We start from the raw sequence: 22,546 nt of genomic DNA on the forward strand, positions 1-22,546 counted from the left end.
CGTCTCAAAAAACAAACAAAAAAACAAACAAAAAGGAGAGGAGAAAGGAAGGACAGAAAGAAAGCATAAGGGGAAAGAAAGGATGAGGAATGGCAGGAGCATGCTTCCAGCAGCTCTTTTCTGGACCCTATGCTGAACTTCAGCAGCTATCCTAACACCCTCCACTCTCCAAACACTCCTACTCCTCTATGCAAACTCCCTGTTTCACATTTTTATTCTTTTCTTAGAATTCCTGATACTAATAACCTGGTTAATGAAAGGCTGGAAAAAGCGAGAAGTAATTGCATCTATGATGCTAACAGTGAGGGATCTATTTCTAGTATGCAAAACAGAAGTCTGTATTTTCACATAGAAACACTGTCATAAATGGTGCTGAAAACTGTAAAAGGTAAGTGAGATTAAAATGTCATCTTTTCTGTTCTCTAACTTTATAAAGGAGAAGATCTTAAGAAGCTGGGTGACTTTTCCAAGACTGCATAGCTACAAATAAAATTGAAAGGTGTTTAGGAGGCAGAGAGGAGGGCAAATCTCCGAGTTTCAGGACAGCCTGGTCTACAAAATGAGTCCCAGAACAGTCAGAGGTACACAGAAACCCTGCCTCAACAAAAAGAAGACAAAACAAAACAAAAAACAAAAAAAAAAGAAAGAAAAAGAAAAAAAAGAAAGGTACTACTAAACCATTATCTTTTTCATCAAATGATACTACTGCCTCTTTAATGATGACATTTAATTCAGCCCTGGAATGCAAGAATAATAAAACAAATAAATAAGTTGGCATAATTTATCTTATGTCTTATTAATAGGAAAAACATTAAGATGAATAAAATCTCTTTGAAAGGAATATATATTCTAATTATTCTATGCTTTAGGCACATGATAAATTTTCTTTGTTTGGAACAATTAATAAAAGCTTTTGTTTATCCCTTGTTAAATCTTTAAAATCAATCACATTTATCTCCATATAAACTGTAGGTACCCAAACCAAATACTAAGTTAATCTTAACTATGAAACTTTTGACTTTTTTATTTCAAGAAAATGACCCACTACTATTAAATATGCTATTGGCAATGCTGATAAAAACACTGAAAGAAAATGACAATAAATTATGAAATACTATCAGCCTAACACAAATGACATATTTTTAGAAGTTATATAAAAATTAAAGCCGGGCAGTGGTGACGCACACCTTTAATCCCAGCACTCAGGAGGCAGAGGCAGGCCGATCTCTGTGAGTTCGAGACCAGCCTGGTCTACAAGAGCTAGTTCCAGGATAGGCTCCAAAGCTACAGAGAAACCCTGTCTCAAAAAAAAAAAAAAAAAAAAAAAAAAAAAAAAAAAAAAAAAAAAAAATTACCGTGTGAAATAATTCTACTGATTTTACTGAATGTAAAACAAATCTATAAAATAATCAATTCCTGAATACAGGGAGGGATGATATTAAAAATAGTAGTTGAGGGGTTGGAGAGATGGCTCAACTAAAAGCACTGGCTGTTCTTCCAGAGGACCTGGATTTAACTCTACCTCCAGGGGATCTGACACTCTCACAAAGACACACATGCAGGTAAAATACCAATGAACATAAAATAAAAATAAGCTATTTAAAAAAGAAAGAAATGGCAGTTGAGTAGTAGTGAGAACAAAATAAAAAAACCAATACTAATTTCAATTTTAATTTAACTTAATGTTAAAAAGAAAAACTAATTCTGACTGAAGAGATGGTTCAGAGCACTGATTGCTCTTTTAAGAGTATTTTGGTTCAATTCCCAGCACCAACATGGCAGTTCATAGCTGACTGCAACTCCAGTTCGAGGATCCAACTTCTTCTTCTGGCTTCCATGAACACTGTACACCCATGGTGCACAGATGTCCATACAGCAAAACACTCATGCACACAAAAATACAAATAAATAAAATTGCAAAAAAACCCACCTAATTCTAATTGGAATAATTATAAATTCAGTGGAGTAAATTTCAGTAAGTGGATTAATTTTATAGAATAATAATTCTTTAATTTGAAAGCTAAATATTATTTTAAAAAATACTCTAGGTTCAAATGTAGTTAATATAAACCAATTAAAATTACCATTGGTTAATTCAAAGAATGTGACAAATTGCCAGAAAACTTTAACTGAAAACAAACAAGGCATGTGACAAGAGTCATTTCAATCACTGCCTCAATATTATCTCAATACCTGTAAAATTATCAATAGTTATTATTATCCTCAAACTGATGAAGGAAGTATAACCCCCAAAGGTTAACTAATTTTCCTCAGATTCATTTAGAAGAAACTAGAGTCTGAACCTAGATCTTTTCTTAGAACAGTGATAGCAGAACAGGGAGAAAAATTTACAACTATTCACTTTTTCTTTTTTAAAGAAAAAAAGCTATATGTAATGAAATATTTTAAAATATTTGTGGGAGAAAAAAATGTTTACTAGCCAACCCTCCCAAAAAACAGCTGACATAAATTTGCTTTTTAAGGTATTAATAAAACTACAGTAATAAAAGCATTAACTCTGCCTGCCACCAGTACATGGCAATAGCAACACTTGTATTGCAACAAACGAATGCTTTTAAAATCAAACTTCACTCAGACATAACTGTAACACATGTCAAATACCCTGGCACTAAGTAGACAGGTAGGCTGGCCATAGTTCTATGCCAGCCTGGGCTACATACTGAGACCTTCCTGAAAAAAGTGGAGGAGAGCTAGGGCAACAACTAAGTTGGGAGAGGGCTTCCCTAGCATGCATAAAGCCTTAGGTTCAAGCTCCACAGCATGGCATACATCAAATATGGTGTTACATATCAATAATACAGCCCAGCGAGAGGAAAAAAAAAGGTTAAAGCAAGATGATCAGTATTTCAAGCCTAGCCTTGGCTACACAACAAGGACAAAACAGAACAAGTCAGGTATGACATAATACCTAGGAGCTCAAGGTCATAAGCTACAGGATAAGTTTTGAGACCAGCCTGAAGTATAAGAGACCATTTCAAAAGGGGGGGAGGGTGAAAATAAAAGAAAAAAAAGACACTATACCTTCCTATTAAATCTTACCAACAAGTAGATCATAATCAGCACAAGAAAGAATCTGAATACTGGACTACCAGAAAAATAAGTACACCACAAAAAGTACAAAAATAAAGACATAAGGGGCTGGAAAGATGGCTCAGTGTTTAAGAGCACTGGCTGCTCTTCCAGAGGTCCTGAGTTCAATTCCCAGCAACCACATGGTGGCTCACAACCATCTGTAATGACACGGAGGCAGAATGTTGTATACATAAGAAATAAATCTTAAAAAAAATAAGGACATAAGAAGAATAGGGAATGCAACAGTTTTCAGCTTTTAAGTTATTTTATTCTTTTATTTTATTGTTAAAATTTAAGTAGCTTAAAAATTTATTAAGTAAAAATTTTAAAACATAAAGCCAAATAATTTTAATGGTATTCCTTTATACTACAAATATACATTTGGTACACAAGCTTTTTGCCATATATAAAGGCAGACAACCACATATAAACCTTGTTTCCATGGAAAAAGAAAAACTTCCAGAATTTCTAGCAAACTGTAAGTGGTCTTCTAGAGCATAACCACACTAGGATGAGAACAGCCTACATTGGTAAAGAAATGAAAACAATACCAGGGAGTCCAGAAATGTTTCTGATATACTATAAATATAGTACTAAATAACCTCTTCATATCAAAATTAATGTCCATACTCATCAAGAACCGCATCCTTTCAACCTCCATTTTTCTGTTTTGTTCTTTCTTCCAAACTTCCCCTTTCTGAAAAGTCCCACATCGCTACAAAAAAATACCTAATATTATTCTCAAAACTTAAAATATGTGTTGGTGGTGGAGGGGGTAAGCGCATGAATGAATCTCACTTATCAAATAGTATAGCCACCGGAAAGTAATGACTTTTTTAATTCTGAAATAGAGTGTACTGAGACTTAGTAGTTAAAGAGCTATCATTTCATAATAAAAATAGTAAATGAGTATTCATACCATCAAACTGGTCTTCGCCTTCTGTCATTAGTTCATCATCAGAGCAAATACTCAGAACATTTACCAACATTTCAGTTACTATTCAAAAAGAAGAGAGTGAAGTGTTAGATGGTTATATACAACTGCGCACATATATGGACAGCAATAATTCAATAGGGTACCTTGTAATGGCAGGAATGACTGAATTTTAAAAACCGAAACACTTTAAAATGAAAACAAGAAAATAGAAAATAACTCTGAGAAACTGGAATTCAGAGATACCAAAGCTCTGCTAAGAAATACAAAAGTTTCGATAAATAACATCTGAGAGGAATTATAGTCTTCAGTTTTCCAGGAGAGGATACATCACACATTTTATGAAGAAGTCACAAAAACTATAAAATAGTCTCATAGGTAAATGGAAAGTAGCTGAGAGTCCAGAAATAAAAGTTTACAGTTAATGTCAAAATCAGCAGATAAAGAAGAGTTTTCAAAAACTATCTACTGAAAAAGAACAGGTCAGAAACCATCCATAGTACACTAGTATGAAAACTAGCTCAAGATGGAATAGCAGTCACTAAAATTGTAAAACACACACACACAATTACAGAGGTAAATTTTTTTTTAAAGTTTACTTTTATTTTTTTTTTATGATTTATTTATCTTTATTGTATGTGCATTGGTGTGAAGGTGTCAGATCCCCTGAAACTGGATTTTCAGACAGTTGTGAGCTGCCATGTGGGTGCTAGGAATTGAAGCCGGGTCCTCTGGGAGAGCAGATAGAGCTCTTAACCGCCGAGCCATTTCTCCAGCCCCCAGAGGTAAATATTTATGGGTTAGGTAATTCTTAAGAATTATATTAAATTTTATCATAATCACAAACTTCTGAAACAAGCCATAGTGGCATGTGCTATGCTGTACTTGTTAACACTGGAGCAGAAAAATTAACCTTGGTGAGCCCCAAGCCAGTGAGAGAGCCTGTTTTAAACATCAATGTAGAAGATAAAAGAATGAACGATGACAATCCCAAGGTTGTCCTCTGGCTTCCATATGTCTGTGCATACATAGGCACCCAAACTATCTGTACCAGCTTACATATAAACATTTACACAAAAACAACCAAAATAGGGGCTGGAAAGATGGCTCAGGGGTTAAGAGCACTGGCTGTTCTTTCAGAGGCCCTGAGTTCAATCCCCAACAACCACATGGTAGCTCACAACCATCTATAGTGGGATCTGATGCCCTCTTCTGGTATAAAGTCAATAGATCACTCATTTACACAAATTTTTTTAAAAAAATTTTAAAAAGGGGGGGATGTTGGAAAGAAGCCAGTACAAATAAAAAACCACTACATATTGTATTATTCCATTTATATGAAATGCCTATAACAATCCATGGAGACCATACATCAAGTGGTTAGAGGGCCACTATTGGTTTCAACAGCAAATATACTTAAATGGGAACACTATAGAGATTAACATGCCCCCACCCCGCCACCGTACAAAGATAACTTGTAGTTTTGGGAAGCCTTTCAAGTCATGGTTTTGCTTTGTTTTGGTTGTTTGTTTTTTTGTTTTAAAGAAATGACTGCATAATTAATACTGGTAGTATATACCAGTAAGCTGGGGAGAATGAAGCAAGAGGATCATGAAATCAGGTCAAGTTTAGGTTAAGCAACAAGAGCTCCATAGACAGAAACTGTCTCAAAAAAAAAAAAAAGTCTTGCAAGATGGTCTACTATAAAGGTCCTTAAATTAGGGGCAATGAACAAAAGTTTACCAATTCATTTCAGCTATATGAAAATATGAGCAGGGCAGTGGTGGTATACACAGGAGGATCTTTGAGTTTGAGGACAGTCAGGGCTATACAGAGAAACCCTGTCTAGAAACACCCACCCCCCCAAAACAAGAAAATATGAAAAATGTTCTTAACATATACATATATTTACATATCAATTTTCCCTTTCTCAAAATGAATTAATATGTTCTATATTAAGAAATTAACAAATGTTTTAATGTAAACTTAAAAATGAGTCTCTGAGCCGGGCGGTGGTGGCGCACGCCTTTAATCCCAGCACTCGGGAGGCAGAGGCAGGCGGATCTCTGTGAGTTCGAGGCCAGCCTGGTCTACAAGAGCTAGTTCCAGGGTAGGCTTTAAAAAAGCTACAGAGAAACCCTGTCTCGAAAAACCAAAAAAAGAAAAAAGAAAAAAAAAATGAGTCTCTGCCTTTTGGAGATACAGTCTGAAATAGGTATAGACAAAAAAAGCTTCAAAACAGTTTAGATATGCAAAGGTAATACTGACTAGGAATATTAATGATAAATAGTTGGTGGTGATTTGATAACTGTACAAGGTGAATAACTGGTACACAGGAATTCATAGTATTAATATACATTAAAAATTTCCCAGTATTGAGATTTTGGGCAGAGTGGGTTAGGGGGAAGCTAATTCAGACTTGCCTCAAACTCAAGATATAGCAGAGGATGACCTTAAATTCCTGATCCTCATGCCTCCACCTCCCAAGTGCTGAGATTAAAAGTTAAGGGCACTGGCTGATCTTCCAGACGACCTGTGTTCAATTCCCAGCACCCACATGACACTCACCAACTGTCTGTAACTCCAGTTCCAGGGGACTTGACACTCTCCCACAGACATATATGCAGGCAAAACACAAGTGTACATAAAATAAAAATAATTTTTTTAAAAAGTGTGGACCACTAGCTCAACTCCATTTTGTTTTTTAAAAAAATGAAATAAGAAAGCAGTTCTGAAAAAGAGAGGAAATGGCTGGTGACTATAATCCAATACTTTAGAGGTCAAAGCAAGATTGCCAATAGTTTGAGGTCTGACTCTACATTTAGCCATGGATGACCTGAAGTGCATAATGTGGCTTTGAACTTGCAGCAATACTCCTGCCTCCACCTCCTGAATGCAGGTATTAAGGAACAAGGCACTATGCCCAGCTTTGCTCTCTATCCTCTTTCCATTTGTAGCAGACAAACAGAAATCAGCTTAAATTTTCTGATCTCTCACTAAGAAGTGGACAATATAAATTATTAAAGTCACTTACAGGCTATATATTGTCTGTTTTGTTTAAACATTCATAGCAGAAACATTAGCTATTATGAAATAGTACAAGGAGGTGTAAGATAACTAAATTAGAATCTACAAATGACCATTTTCCTCTTTATTCTTCTGATCCCCATCCTCCATCCTCATAATCTTATATTAAAGTAGCTGAGCTGCAATCCAGCCTAGAGACAACAAAATGAGAGAGATGAATTCTTAAATTCCTTTTAGCTTGATGATGCTATGAGTGAACTATTTCTCATACCCCAAAGATAGAAGGCTGTAAGTGTAATGCATCCTTTCCACCTAAGCCCTTAAGTAGTCCTCTTCTCAAATGCTAAATTGGGTAATTCTATCTCCCTATAAACATAACATCAGACCTACTGAGTACATGCAGAAGAGGAAAAGCAATCTACAAAAATTCTAACATGCACAGTGTCAGTATTAATTCTGAATTTTAGAATCAAAAACTGCCTTGGAAGTAGTGACTATCACAAAAAAAAAAGGAACATTCTGTAACATGGAAGAGGTATGAAACAGAGGGGGTATAGAACAAAAAGTTTTATAATTCTATCTTTATTTTCAGATTGTCAATTTACCACATATGAAATCTAATGCACTTTGTTAAAAAACAAAGAAAAAGAGAAACAAAGAAAGAAAAAAGAATAAACACTAACATGAAAAAGAAGGCAACAAAATCCAAATTCTACAAAACTAGGGGAAAAATTCTTAAAGAGCATTTATTTTCTCTTTAAAAGCCTAACAGTTATTTCTCACAGGTAAAAGTTCTAATGGCTATTTCTCAACATCCGTGAGAAAGCATCATTAGTAAAAACAGATGCATATTTTTGATACAGGAGAATTTAGATTTCATAGTTAGCTAGAACTACTTATATAGTTAGATTTCTCTACTTCTCTTGGAATACAGATGCACTATAAAATAACATTGAAAAAATGAAGACTATTAAATTCTCGAATAAACTGCTGTGAAATCTCCACAAATGGTATTAGAATATGAAGGAAGTGTCCATTCCAAACCAAAGCTAACCCTCCATAAAAGACTTAGGCTTAAGACAAAACGAAAGAAAATCCAACAGCTGAAGACAACATCAGGCTATTTATAAATCCTCTCCCTGTCCCCATCCTCACATGGGGGCTGTAAACATCGAACCAAAATATCTTTGAGGCTGTCATATCCATAGCCACAGACACAATTAGAGCTGTAGGCACAGTGGAGTCAGGCTTCAGTTTCCTCTAACAAGTATGTGTTTATGATAGCAAACCAGAGTAAATGTAAAAGTAGTGAAATAATTATTTTGTAAAACAAAACAAAGCAAACCAAACAAAAAAACATACCTTTTTCTCCAACAAATGGTAAAGACCATGTGAAGACATCCATAAAATTGGGCAACCAGTAAGGATGTGGAGAACAATTAAACTGTCGAATATTCATCACATTATTTTCATACTTTAGTACAGCAGCTGCAAGATAAGTTGAATATCAATAGAGCAAACTGTCTTTAGGCTGAAGAGCATCAAACACATAAAGTATAGTATCCATTTAAGGTAGAGGGACAAGTAGAATCCGGGCTTGGCAGTAGGAGACAGAAATGAATTTTTTGCAATAATACACATTATTTTTCTTCTGTAGACAGGATCTCACTGTATAGTCCTGGCTGGCCTGAAACTCACTATGTAGGCCAGGTCAGCCTTGAACTCACAGAGTTCAGCTTGCCTCTGCCTCCTGGGTACTAATATTAAAGGTATGTAACACCATGCCCAATTTAAAATACATAAAAATATAAACTATTTACCCATTATTAATGAAATTTTTAGATTCTTTCCAAAATGCTTGTTTTACTTTATAATCCAATGATGAACATGCACTTTAATAAACCCAAAATTGTGAAAATCAATTTTTAGGGAAAACACAGAATGACAATGGGCAATTTTCTAGTTTTTTTTTTTTTAATCTCACAAAGTTGAAGAATTAAAAAAGGTTCTTTTAATTGCAAGCAAGCTAATAGGAACTGCTAAATTCAACAAGGCAATTTAAAAAAACCTACCAATTTAGAAATTATGAATGTATAAATGTGTTTATTTCACTTAGTATATGAAATCAGATGAAACTACATCAAACAAACATTTTAGTTCATTTAGGGAAAAAATATCTATTAAAATAACCAGAAGAGAAAAACAATGTAACTAAATATTCCAAGGATACATATTGACCTCAATTTTAGCTATCTTCCTAATATCCCAATAAAATTATAAGCCATAATCAACTTAAATTTCAGGTACTGGTTATTTTACTTTGTGGAACATGGAAATAGAAGGGCTAGAGTGCAGAATGTATTAGCTATGCAACAGATGATCATTTAACTAGTCTGTTCATGTATAAAATGGAACCAAAGTATCTACTCTCTATCTCAAAAGTTTAAGATCAGAGAATGTATTCCACATGAAACTATTAAAAAAGTACAAAATATTTTATTTATGGCTGTGAGCCCATGAAGTATTTTAGAAATGTGTGATCTTTTTTTCAACTCAGAAATGAAGGTTTACTCTGTCTGGTAATTTTGAGATTTCAGTTCATGATTAAGGTGCCTGGTGCTTAAGATTTCAGACGGAATGTACATCATGAGGGGAAACACAGCCACAGAGGCCTGTTCATCTTATGAGTGGGTGGGTTATTGTTCTCTCCCTTTTATTTTGATAATAGAGATGTTAAATTCAACATTTAAAATTCTGGTTAGCATAGAAACAAAGGCAACCTTGCTCTGGGTTACCATTAATTCAATAGGTATGTCTTCCCCCTTAACCAACTCATATGTTGAATAAAAATATTTTAAGAGTAGCCTCAGAAATTATGGGCTGATACCAACGTTTCAGACTTTTTATTTAAAGGAGAAAAAGAGAAAAATAAGAAATCTAGAAAATTGCCTTATGGGTGGGAATGAAAGATCACAAAGATGCCCATTCTAATATAAACATTCAAATCATAAGCATCAATTATGCACAAATCAGAAATACTGAGACATTTGATTCTGACAGAGCAGACTCACTGGTTTGAGTTTCAGTTTTGAAAACTAATAAAAACCGATTTTCCTTAGCCTCCTAAACTCAACTGAATGAGAACAGGAACCAAGGCAGCAGTCAACTCAACACTGACTAGGCGCTCCTTATACATGAAGAGAAAATACAGCTGAATAGTGAGGGTACTAGCCGACAGATGCAACAATCAATTCTGTTCTTGATTAACTTAGGAATGCTAGTTATAAAAAATGAAGCCATATTTCATTAGGTATATAGCATATTCTAAATAAAAATGATCTAGTATGCTGTTTAATTCCAGATAAAGTTTAATCTTTTAAATGTCATCTAGTGCCACCAAAAACTCTTCTCTTTCAAACCATGACCCGCATTTAGCAATGACCTCATTATCTCTCTAAATGCACTTTTTAACATCATCAACCTTCTGATGTTTTCTCCTGGCACATCTACTCTAGTCTGACTCTGAAGCTATGAAATAGTCAACTGAATTCTAGACATGTCAAGACAGAATAGAAGCTGGCCTCTAAGTTCTCTCCTCTGAAGACATGAACTATGTAAAGCCCCATCTCATCTTCCATGTCCCTGGAACATATTTAACTACATTATGACCCTGAAGCATCTCAATCAGTAAGTTAAGAATAAAATGAAATCTAATCTTTATAGTCAGATAAAATTAGGAGCAAAGGAAGGAAAATGGACGCCACTGGAAAGGAGGTAAAGAAGGGTATAAAAAAAATCTAAAGGCAAATGAAAGGAAGAGAGGGACCCTTCTAAAAGTAGACCACAGGGGATTTTTTTTTAAGGCTCAAATAAAATCTTGAGGCAGTAATAAAAGACTACTGGGACAAAAGAAAACTCAAAAACAAAAACAAAAAAGGAAAACAAGAAAAGAAAACCTGTACTTATGAACATAAAACAACATAATAAACAAGCAGACATTGCAAATAAACAAAACGGTGATAGCAACAACTCTATACAGACAAGAAACATTCTTTCAGTTATAAGAGAAGATTTAAGCGAGGGGGTTTAAGAAAATCATCTGTGGTTGTGCTTAACTCTGAGCACTTTTACAAATGGCTTTATGAGCAACAGGTTGCAGAGCAGGTTGCACACAACTTGGTTGTACATTTTCAATTTTACTTCTTTTTCTCTCCCCTCCCTTATATCTTAGTTTTTATGAGATTTGGACAGTTTCAAACAGTGCCCCCTAATATTTTTTAAAGTAAATTAAAAGGCTAAGTTGTCTATACAGATTTTTCTTTTTATCAACAACATCTTACCTTTATTATTGTAGACATCTAAGTAATTAGGTGCCGAAAAAATTGTTATTAATGAAGGGAACCCTGTAGTTTGACTTTTTCTGTACATTCTATAGCTGCAAAACAAATAGCTTAATATGCATCGTAAAGCGTCAATCATGATCACTAAGTATGATATGCATTCAAGTGTAAATTTGGGTCAGGGAAACAGAATTCTTACCCTGCATCTTGAGCTTCATGAGCTCTAATAATCGATAACAAATTATTGTTTTGCAAAAATTCACACACTGCTGGATAGCTGTAGGGGGAAAAGAGTAAATTAAGTAAAACCATCCTTTTTGTATGAAGTACAAATTATGTTACATAATTAAAATGTGATTAGTTTTGGACATTTTTCCTTACTTATAAAAATAAGAACATCCTCGAACTGTATTATGACTAAAATGTTCTTGTGATTTTTCATTTCCAAAGTCTTCAGAAGGATCAGACCATAACAAGTCACACATTGGTCCAAATGCAGGTGGCTCTTTAAATCTATCTAACTGTGAATAAAAGACACAAAGAAGAAATAACTCACCAAGTGAAGACAGAATGTATATAAGAAAGGGATAGTAACTTGAATACAGTCTGCACTACACTGTTATAAACGATCAAGACGCATTTCTTTGAAATCAGTCTATTAACCAGTACATTAATTTTTTTTCCAAGACAGGCTTTCTTTATCTTTTTGGGTGTCCTGGAACTTATTCTGTAGACCAGGCTGGCCTCAAACTCAGAGATCTGCCTGCCTCTGTCTCCCCAGTGGTGGAATTAAAGGCATATGCCACCACTGCTCGGCAACATTAATTTTTATCAATACCTAATTTTACCAGTGAAAATAAATTTAATGCTAAATTTGAAGATTTTAAAAACTCTCTAGCTGGGCGGTGGCTTCAGGGAGGCAGAGGCAGGCAGATCTCTGAATTCAAAGTCATCTTGGTCTACAGAGATTTCCCTGTCTTAAAAAAACAAAAACCTCTCTAAATCAAAAATACTGTGAACAGGGACTGAAGAGATGGCTCTTCTAGAGGTCTTGAATTCAATTTCCAGAAACCACATGGTGGCTCACAACTACCTGTAATAAGATTTGGGGCCCTCTTCTGGCCTGCAGGCAGACACGCAAACAAAACACTGTATATAATAAATAAGTCTAATAATAATAATAATAATAATAATAATAATAATAATAATAATAATAAATACTGTGAAAAGAAACCAACTTCAGAGGCTGGTTATACTCACTCTCCTAATATCATCCAGTGTATGTATTTCCGGTGAAAGTCCACCATGAACACAAAGAAATTGCTGGTTCAGAAGTGCAGCAAGGGGCAAGCTGTCAAAAGCTTCCATACAAGCTTCATAGACTCTTTCGGAATACTTAATTTTACCTAGAAAGAGAAACATTAGCATTTGAAAATTTTTAGTTATTTTAAATTTGTTTTTACATTTATTTAGATGTGTGTGTGTGTGTGTGTGTGTGTGTGTGTGTGTGTGCGCCGCAACAATTGCAAGATTCAGTTCTCTCCTTCAATAACATGGGTTTAGGTGATGGAACTCAGATTATCAGGTTTGGTCTCAAGCGCCTTTATCTGCTGAAGCATCTCACAAGCCCAATTATTCTTAAAATATACACCAATACTGGATTTTAATTTCTTATTCTCTTCATAATATAGTTTTTTTTTCTGTTTTAGTCAGTTTGAAACAGCTACTTTCAGTTATTAAAGGGAAATGTCCTAAGCTGACTACTAAAACCAAAGTAGGGAAACTAAAACACAGACAACACCTACATGGGGTCAGAAGTTGAGACTGGGTTAAAAAGCACAACAACAACAACAACAAAAATCAGCAAAAATGAATTTACGGCACAAAGTAACTTCTATATCATGAATAGAGTGGTGGCCAATACTACACAATTGTTAAGATTCACAGAAATACAACACCACGAAGAATAACGTTTACAGTACAAAGATTTTTTTTAAAGCCTCTTCCATCCTAAGATTCAACAGAAATATGCAAAGTTATCAGTCTCACAAAGATAAATATGTGTTCTCCATAAATTTATTTTGGATATGTAGTTGATGGTCCTAAAATATTATTTAAAAATAAATAAATAAAAATCTCTAAAAACAGTTCAATTTTGAACTTCCATACAACTAATTAAAATAAAATTAAAAGGGCTGAGAGATGGCTCAGTGCACTGCCTGCTCTTCCAGAGGACTTGGGTTCAATTCCCAGCACCCACATGGCAGCTTACAATTGTCTGTACGTAACTCCAGGTCCAGGGGACTCTACACCCATGGCAAAACACCAATACACTTAAAAAATAAACAAAAATAAATAAATAAAACTGTACTTCGAGATTAAAGTTTTAACGCTAACTTAATTCTAATACTAAGCAATCCTAAAATTATTATTACAACAAGATCACATTATCACAATGAAATTCAAAGTTCAACCACTTAAAAAATTGGAGGAGTACCAGGTTGCTCTTGTTTAAATAAAGGCTTAAAACAAGCAATAAAGCAGGAAGCTAATCAGAAATACATGAAAGAAAAAACCCTATCAAATCAAATTATCATTTATTTTTAAGGAAATATGCACATTCCTGAATCCAATACACTTTTAAATTTCTAAATGTTTTAAGTGACATTTTTAATGGATATTTGATAGTCATCTAAAAAAAAAGACTCTAGTTCTTTTTCCCCCTTATTTATTTACTTCTAACTTCAAGACAGAAGTCTATCTTTTTTTTTTCTTTTTCTGGTTTTTCAAGACAGGGTTTCTCTGTAGCTTTGGAGGCTGTCCCGGAACTGCTCTAATAGACCAGGATGGCCTTGAAGTCAAAGATCCACCTACCTCTGCCTCCCAAGTGCTGGGAATAAAGGCAAAGGCTTGCACTGCTGCTACCCCGCCAGCCTCACACAAGTCTACCTTAACCACAGGGTGTCCTGGGTGAGAGCAACTACTAAGGAGTCCTATGGGGTCTTTCTGCCTGGGTCAAAATGTGGGAAAATATGCACATGCAGTCTGGAGAGATGGCTCAGCCATTATAGAAGGCTAGGCTCACAACCAAAAATATAAAATATGCACATGCATGGGGGTAGGGAGGATTATTAAACCTTAATCTTTTTTTTGTTTTTTTGTTTTTTTGTTTTTTCGAGACAGGGTTTCTCTGCAGCTTTTTTAAGAGCCTGTCCTGGACCTAGCTCTTGTAGACCAGGCTGGCCTCGAACTCACAGAGACCCTCCTGCCTCTGCCTCCCGAGTGCTGGGATTAAAGGCGTGCGCCACCACCGCCCAGCTAAACCTTAATCTTTAGTTAACAAACAAACATAAGAAAACTCCTGGGGCTAAGGATATGGCTCAGCAACTCAGAGAACTTCTTGCTCTTCCAAAGCACTGGAGTCTGAGTCTTAGCATACACATCAGGTGGCTCACAACTATCTGAAATTGCTCCAGACCTTTCCAAAGTCTCTGGTCTTCACAGGCACTGACACTCACCAACTCCCAGAGAGACACATGCACATATACCTAATTACAAATAAACCTAAAAATAGAAAATTCCTATACATTTAGCACCCAGTGAATCTTAACTGATAGATCAACTGTTTAGTAATGTGGTTTAATAAAAATTTTAATTTGAACTCTTAAATCAACATGTATTTTCTATATTTCATCTTATGTTTTTGACTGCCTCATTCTTGAAGTTAGACGGCTGTATTCTATGTTGTTTCTTCTTCTTTGTCTATATGTCTCTACTTTTTCCTTTTTTTAAAGACAGGGTCTCAAATATGCAGCCCTGGAAGTAGACCAGATTGTCCTCAAACACAGAGAGATCTGCTTACCCCTGCCTTCTAAGGGCAAAGATTAAAGACATGTGCTGTCATGCCCAGGAGGTTTAAAATTACAATCAGTTCTCTGTATTAGTGGGTTCTTTATCTGTCAACACATAAGACTTATCTGTTCCCTTTCAAGTATTTCCTAAACAATACAATAACTTCAGTTATTTTCACAGCATTTACGCCATAGTAGGTATTAAAGATAGTCTATGAGAGAATATACACAAGTTATAAGTGAATACTATATATTTTTATGAGACTTATGCAATATATACATTTGTGTATGTACAAGGGGTCCCTCTAACATCATGGAATAAACTCCTATTTTCAGAACTTAATTTGAAGACTTAATATGGTTGCAGATAGTAATTAAACAAGCTCAATATATTGCAATTTCTAATTGGTCTTAATAACAGAAACCTGGAGTCAGATATTAGGGGCTGAAAGCTGAAAGATCAGAGAAGCAGAGCCACTAAGCCTTTAGTTCCTACCTCTACAAAATCATCCAGTCTCTTCAAGTCCTTACACTGAATGCCTTGCGCTTGTGTCTCCTCTCCTTATATTCCTCTCTTTGCTCAGCCATATCCCTTTCCTGTCTCCACCTCCCTAGTATTGGGATTAAAAGTGTAGGTGACTCCCAAATACTGGGAGTAAAGGTGTGAGCCACCACCTCCTGGCTGTTTCACTCTGAGACTGGATCAATGTAGTACAGCCCAGGGTTGCCTTTAACTCACAGAGAACCATCTGCCTCCCGAATTCTGAGATTAAAGATGTGTGGTCTGACCTCTATGGTTAACTAATGGCTCACTTCACACTCTTGATCCTCAGGCAAGCTTTATTTGTTAAAGCACAAACAAAATATCACCACACGCAAGTTTAAAGTATGAAAAAGTCTCAACACTGCTTTATATCATCATCTAGTGGTGAATAGGTTATTATTGCTTTATTAGCAAGAAAAATGATAAATACTGTAGGTTAAGAATTTCAATTCAGGTCTGGAGAAGTGGCTCAATGGCTAAGTGCACTTGTTCTTCCTAAGGACCTGAGTTCAATTCCCAGCATGCATACCAAGCAACTCACAGGCATCTATAAGTCCAGTTCAGAGAGATATGATGCTTCTAGCCTCCAGGAGTACTCCACATATGTACACATACATACCCAAAGACATACACACAATTTAAAGCAGTAAAAAGAAATTTTAAGAAATAGTAATCTGAGTTCATTAACTATGTTTGAAATGATCTATAATGGTGACAAGATACATATATGTTTTTCAGGATGCCTTAAAATTGAGACATAGAAGTCTGCAAAGGAGGCCTGGAGAAATGGCTCAGAGATTTAGAGCACCGGTTGTTCTTGCAGGGGACCAGAGTTAGATTCCAAGCACCCACATAGCAACTCAAAACCATCAGGTTCCATGGGATCTTCTGATGTCCAGGCATACACGTGGTAAATACATACATGCAGAAAAAACACTCAAACACATAAAATAAAAATAAATCTTTTGATAAAAATCTGTCATGAAACAATACTACCACCTCTCTTGGTCTGTTAAATACATATAGCTTTATAAATACATTATCACACCACTTTTAAGACATTCAAAAATATATGAAAAAAAGTCCATAATAAAGGTACATCCATAAAATGTTAACAGGAAATAAAACTTGAAAATACTTAACAATTTTTCTCAAAAATGTACATGGAATCTGTTCTTATGTGTTATACTGTAAAGTCTTCATATCTCTTACTACCTATGTCATCCCAAAAGAACCACTGAAAATACTTTTCTTGAAAGTACTCACATTCCTGCTTAAAGGTAAAATATTCAGTAAGGTGTCTGCATTCATGGTTGCCTCTCAGAAGGAATAATGTGCTTGGGTATAGAATCTTCAAGACCCATAAATATAAGACACACTGCAAGAGAAAATGTTTCCAGTGAATTTTTCTTAAATTTTATTTAACTATGTTGATCTTTGCTTCTTTTAATTATATTAACCTTATAAATTCTGTTACTCTTTATTATTGCCATTTAATCCATAATAATAATATCAAGCTTTATGAAATCAGACTTTGTATTACTGCTTCTGACTCTCCTAGAAAAGTATCTACAAATAGAAGACCAAAGAATACTTGTTGAATTAATAAATCAATCTACCTAAGATTTATAGATTATTTAATGTAGCTTAGCAAAATGGCTTCCTCCTCAATAATTCAAAAAAAAAAAACAAAAAAACACTAAAATACTAAAAAAAAAAAAAAATCAAAACACTAAAACTAAGAAGAGTATTTACCAATGTGCTGAGCACTGGAGTGCTTGACAATTCTTCTCAAACAAAAATTGTTTCTTTTATTTCTCAAACGATATATGTAATAGATCTCCACTTTATCTTAGCCAAAAGGCCAAAAAGCAGTTATCATATTACCTCTATTTTATTTATAAGGAAACTAAATCAGTAAGCTAAGTAACTTGTCCAAAATCACACAGCTCTGAAGAAATACAGGTTTTGATCCTTTCATCTTAAGCATTATGCCACACTGCCTAACAAAGGGGCCAAGTTCTATATTGCTTTGTTGTTTGCAAACGCTTCCTTACATAAAGCAGGTGTTTATTAGCTAGCTAATCCAGTGGTTCTCAACCTGTGGGTCTTGAGCCCTGTGGAGTCGACGGCCCTTTCACAGGAGTAGCCTAACACCATCATAAAGCACAGATATTTACATTACAATTCATAACAGTAGCAAATTACAGTTATGAAATAGCAACAAAAATAATTTTATGTCTGGGTGTCACCACAACATGAGGAACTGTATTAAAGGGCGGCAGCATTAGGAAATCTAAGAACCACTGATCTAATTTAAGTCAAAGAAAATGCAATTTTTATAACAAAAACATTGAAACAAACAGCATTATGAATACACACATTTCTCTAGATTTAACATAAAAAACTAACATTTTATGTATTGGTTTGTTTTTTTTTTTTTTTTTTGGTTTTTCGAGACAGGGTTTCTCTGTGGCTTTGGAGCCTGTCCTGGAACTAGCTCTTGTAGACCAGGCTGGTCTCGAACTCACAGAGATCCGCCTGCCTCTGCCTCCCGAGTGCTGTTTTATGTATTGTTTTAAGAAGGGCCATTTCAAGTAAAAACAAATATGGCTTATACAATCATACAAAAAGAAAAGTTAGAGCCAGGTGGTGGTGGCGCATGCCTTTATTAATCCCAGCACTCGAGAGGCAGAGACAGGAGGATCTCTGTGAGTTCGAGGCCAGCCTGGTCTACAAGAGCTAGTTCCAGGACAGGCTCCAAAGCTACAGAGAAACCCGTCTTGAAAAACCAAATAAAAGGAAAAAAGAAAAGTCAGAGCTGAGTGTGGGGGCGCACACCTTTAATCCCAGCATTCGGGAGATAGATGCTGGAGGATCTATGTAAGTTTGAGACCAGACAGAGTGAGTTTCAGGATAGCCAGAGCTGTTACACAGAGGAACCCTGGGGGAGGGGAGGTGGAAATGGGGAAAAAAATAAAAGAAAAAATTATTTTAACCAAGTACACTGAAGTGCATAACTTTTTAGACCTTCATTTTCTTGGGGAAAAGGAAAGGTAACAAAACCAAAGAAACATCTACTAAAACTAAACTGTTCTTGGTTTTGATTCTTTATCTTTTCTGTAACAGTATTATTAACTAACTAAACTACAAAATAGTCTTAAATGAGTACATATACACCAACATGCTCAGTAACAACTAAGTTTTACTTTACTGATTTTATCAATTATACTAAGTTCTTTGTTAGGCAAGACCATTTTCGAATTTTTCTTAAATCCTCGAGGTAATTCGGCAAAGATTAAAGAATTTGATAATGAAAATATGAATGGGGGAAAAAAAATCCTAGGATAATAAAATTCCTAAGGGAAGGAATGAACACAGTCATAAAGTCTTTATTGAAAAGTACAATATACTAAAAATACCTAAAAAGTGGATATACACAACACTAAGTAGAATGGAAATTTGCCAGGTAAGAAGCCCTCAGTAGGGCTAGAGAGATGGCTCAGAGGTTAAGAGCAGTGACTGCTCTTCCAGAGGTCCTGAGTTCAAGTCCCAGCAACCACATGGTGGCTCACAACTATCTAAGAAGATCTGGTGCCCTCTTATGGCCCACAGGCAAATATGCAGACAGAACACTGTAGGCATAATATATAAGTCCTTAAAAAAAAAAAGCCTCAGTACCTATTAGGACAGGTGATTAAAAGCACAATCTTAGAGTCAGACTGCTTGATTGTGCCACTTACTAACTATATAACTTTGGCCAAGATAATTTAACTTCAAGCCTTAGGCTCTTCATCTAATGAATGGATAAATAACAGTACTTACCTCATAACAATGTCCTGAGGACTAAATTAACCAGTATCTGTTAATGCTTAAACCTGGTTGGAATATATTAAACGTGTAATATAAATTATATACTGACAGAGCTTTCACTAAGCAAGTCGCAAGTCTACCTACAAATCTGTCCTATAGAAATAATAGGATAAATACATAGAAATATAGGATTACAATGTCCCAATAAGACATCACTTGTAATGAAAAGACTTGGTAATTTTAAGTGTCTAATAAGAAGCTAAAGTTTGTTTATTCAATGGAAAATAACTCTGTAGGTTTGTATTTACCAATATGTAAAATGTCACAGTGTACAGATTATGTAAAGACAAGATAGAAAAAAATGTTTTAATATGGTTCCATAGTCATTTAAATAAAGATATATATGTTAGAAAATACATCTGTATTTTCCATACTTTATACAATCAAAATGAAAAGGAGCAAAAAGAATCACTGAATTAAGTGACAAACAATAGGTCATTTTAATGCCTCTTAAAAGTTTAAAAAAATTGTTTTGGGTATTCTTGAGTCTTAATAGCATCATGATGAAATAGATCTACAGTTTAAGCAATAAAAGCATTATATAATAAATGCTTCACTTTAAGAATTTCATGATTTAATGCCCTTAGTGGCAAGAGAAGTAAAGAAATGACTATCATTAGCTCATCAGCCATGAGATAACAAGACAATAAAAACCTCAGTCTGCTTATCATTTCCACTGGGGAAAAAACAGTAATTATAAGAAACGATACAAAGAAAACTAATTGAATGGTCTGAAAAAGGAATAAATAATAGCTTTTCCTACAAATTTCAGAATATACAGAGGTATTAAAAAGAACCCAATACAAGTATTTTTAGGAACTTATTGAACTAGGAATTAACAGAAAATCTATATTAACAATAGCAAATCAAATGACAGTATATAATTATTACCTCTATACTAAAATAACCTCTGTCCACATAATCACCAAGAAAAAGGTATCGTGTATTAGCAGGTGATCCTCCTACTTCAAAAAGTTTCATCAGATCAAAAAATTGGCCATGGATGTCACCACACACTGAAACAAGAAGATTATTAGATATGAAAAAAAAGCCTCTGAATTAACAAATATTACTTAAACTCTAACTGCTGTAACATGAGATATTATAATTGCTATCAAGAAATATCTGAAGAGTGGCCCAAGAAAGAGTCATCATAGGGATGATATTTAACCAAGTGCTCATGTGCTCAAGATCTAAAACAAGATGTAACAAAAGTAACAAGATATGTCAGTAATGAATTTTTCATGTAAATTTATAAGGCTCCTTTTTTAGAATCTAAGTAAGCACTTCACAGGATGACAAGATTATATTGCTAGTAATAAAATTCCCATTTCATCTTAGTACTTTTCACATAAATGATTACATAAAGATTCTGATTAATATCAAGGTATTTACCACTAGTAATTAAGAGCAAAGTAAATGTTGAATCAAACTGAAGTATGGCCAATACAACTGATGAAACCTTCATAAAAGCATATTAGACTAGCCTCATGTATGCTTATTAAAAACAAAAACTTAAAATAAAGACCCATAAAATCAAGACAATGTCCATTTAATATCAGTCAGTATATAATGTGATTGAAAAGGAAATAGCTTTATCTCCAATCAACTAAATACTGGTTTAATAACATCCAAAACACAAGTAAGTTCACCTGTAATTGGAGCTTCTACTTCTATCATGGTTTTCTCCCGCCGCAGTATGGCAGCGCCCTCATTGATAATTCTGAGTGCAATTTCTTCATCTACCCGACCTTCTTTAACCAGGTGGTTCTTCAGAACATCAACCCTGGGTATCCCATCCATATCAAACACTTCTTCAGATGTCAACCGATGAGTTGGGGGAAAAGGGACAGCTGCGTATTTTTAAATAAACACAAAATAAGTAACAATATATTAACACAAACAAATTGGATTTAGATTAATAAAACTGAAAATAAATTTCAAAAATATTCAAAGAGGTTTTCTTCATTTAATGGATATGTTAATTTAAACAAAATTTTTTCTAAAAGAATGATCAAATAACACTACTCTGTGTGTGGTTTTGAGATGAAACCCGGTCCTACACACACATTACATACATACATTTACACAAACACAAACACTTTTTTTTTAAACGGTCTCACTATAGAGTCCTGGCTCTCCTGGAATTCACTATGTAGACCAGGCTGGTCATGAACTCAGAAAGATCCACCTGCCTCTACCTCCTGAGTGCTGGAATTACAGGTGTTCCTCCAAACCCAGCTTTTATAGTTCTTTAGGTCTAGAATTTACCAAATCTGAGGTCAGCCTAGGCTACTGAGAACTTGTCTCAAAATTAAATAAGTAAGAAGACAAACAAGTATAAATGAAGGAAGCTACGTAGCTAAATTCTATAAGACCTGGGCTCATGGTAGAGTGCTTGTCTCATAAAGGCCTTAGATTCAACCCCTAGTGGTGGTGGGAGGGCGGGGGCTAATAATAAACTATGTGTAAGAACATGTTCTTTGTTGAAAATAGTAAGAGAATTGATTTGAAAAAAATTCAAGATAACTAAAGACTTTCTTTACCACAATACATTCAGTCAGAACTCATAAAATATAATTACTACATAAACCTGAATAGAAATAAACTGCAAACATAAGACAATCTTCCATGCCATTTTTAAAACCAATATTATAGTGTGTATGTGTCTACATCTGCAGTTTTCAACCTGAGGGTCAAGACTTTGGGGTCAAACAACTCTTTCACTGGGGTCACCTACAACCATCGGGAAAACATTTTTTTCATATGATTCATAACAGTAGCAAACTTAACAGTTACGAAGTAGCAAGAAAAGTAATTTTATGGTTGGGGTCACCACAACATGAGGAACTGTATTAAAGGGTCACAGCATTAGGAAGGTTGA

At 34.8% G+C, this 22,546-nt stretch overlaps 1 protein-coding gene across 5 annotated transcripts in view; it reads right to left on the minus strand.

Moving 5' to 3' along the window:
• Ppp3cb (protein phosphatase 3 catalytic subunit beta) overlaps positions 1–22,546 on the minus strand; it is a 45,819-nt gene that overhangs the window by 13,079 nt on the left and 10,194 nt on the right. For all 5 annotated transcript variants that reach the window (XM_038310005.2, XM_038310007.2, XM_038310004.2 and 2 more), the window contains 9 exons: positions 21,315–21,515; positions 20,554–20,678; positions 17,056–17,167; positions 12,655–12,800; positions 11,776–11,915; positions 11,594–11,671; positions 11,395–11,489; positions 8,417–8,542; positions 4,013–4,090 (listed from right to left, as the gene is read on the minus strand). In XM_038310005.2, coding sequence (XP_038165933.1) covers positions 4,013–4,090; positions 8,417–8,542; positions 11,395–11,489; positions 11,594–11,671; positions 11,776–11,915; positions 12,655–12,800; positions 17,056–17,167; positions 20,554–20,678; positions 21,315–21,515 — 1,101 coding nt within the window. Of the gene's footprint in view, positions 1–4,012; positions 4,091–8,416; positions 8,543–11,394; positions 11,490–11,593; positions 11,672–11,775; positions 11,916–12,654; positions 12,801–17,055; positions 17,168–20,553; positions 20,679–21,314; positions 21,516–22,546 lie in introns of those variants that run through there.

Source organism: Arvicola amphibius, chromosome 13 (assembly GCF_903992535.2).
Source record: "Arvicola amphibius chromosome 13, mArvAmp1.2, whole genome shotgun sequence".
Classification (NCBI taxonomy): Eukaryota; Metazoa; Chordata; class Mammalia; order Rodentia; family Cricetidae; genus Arvicola; species Arvicola amphibius.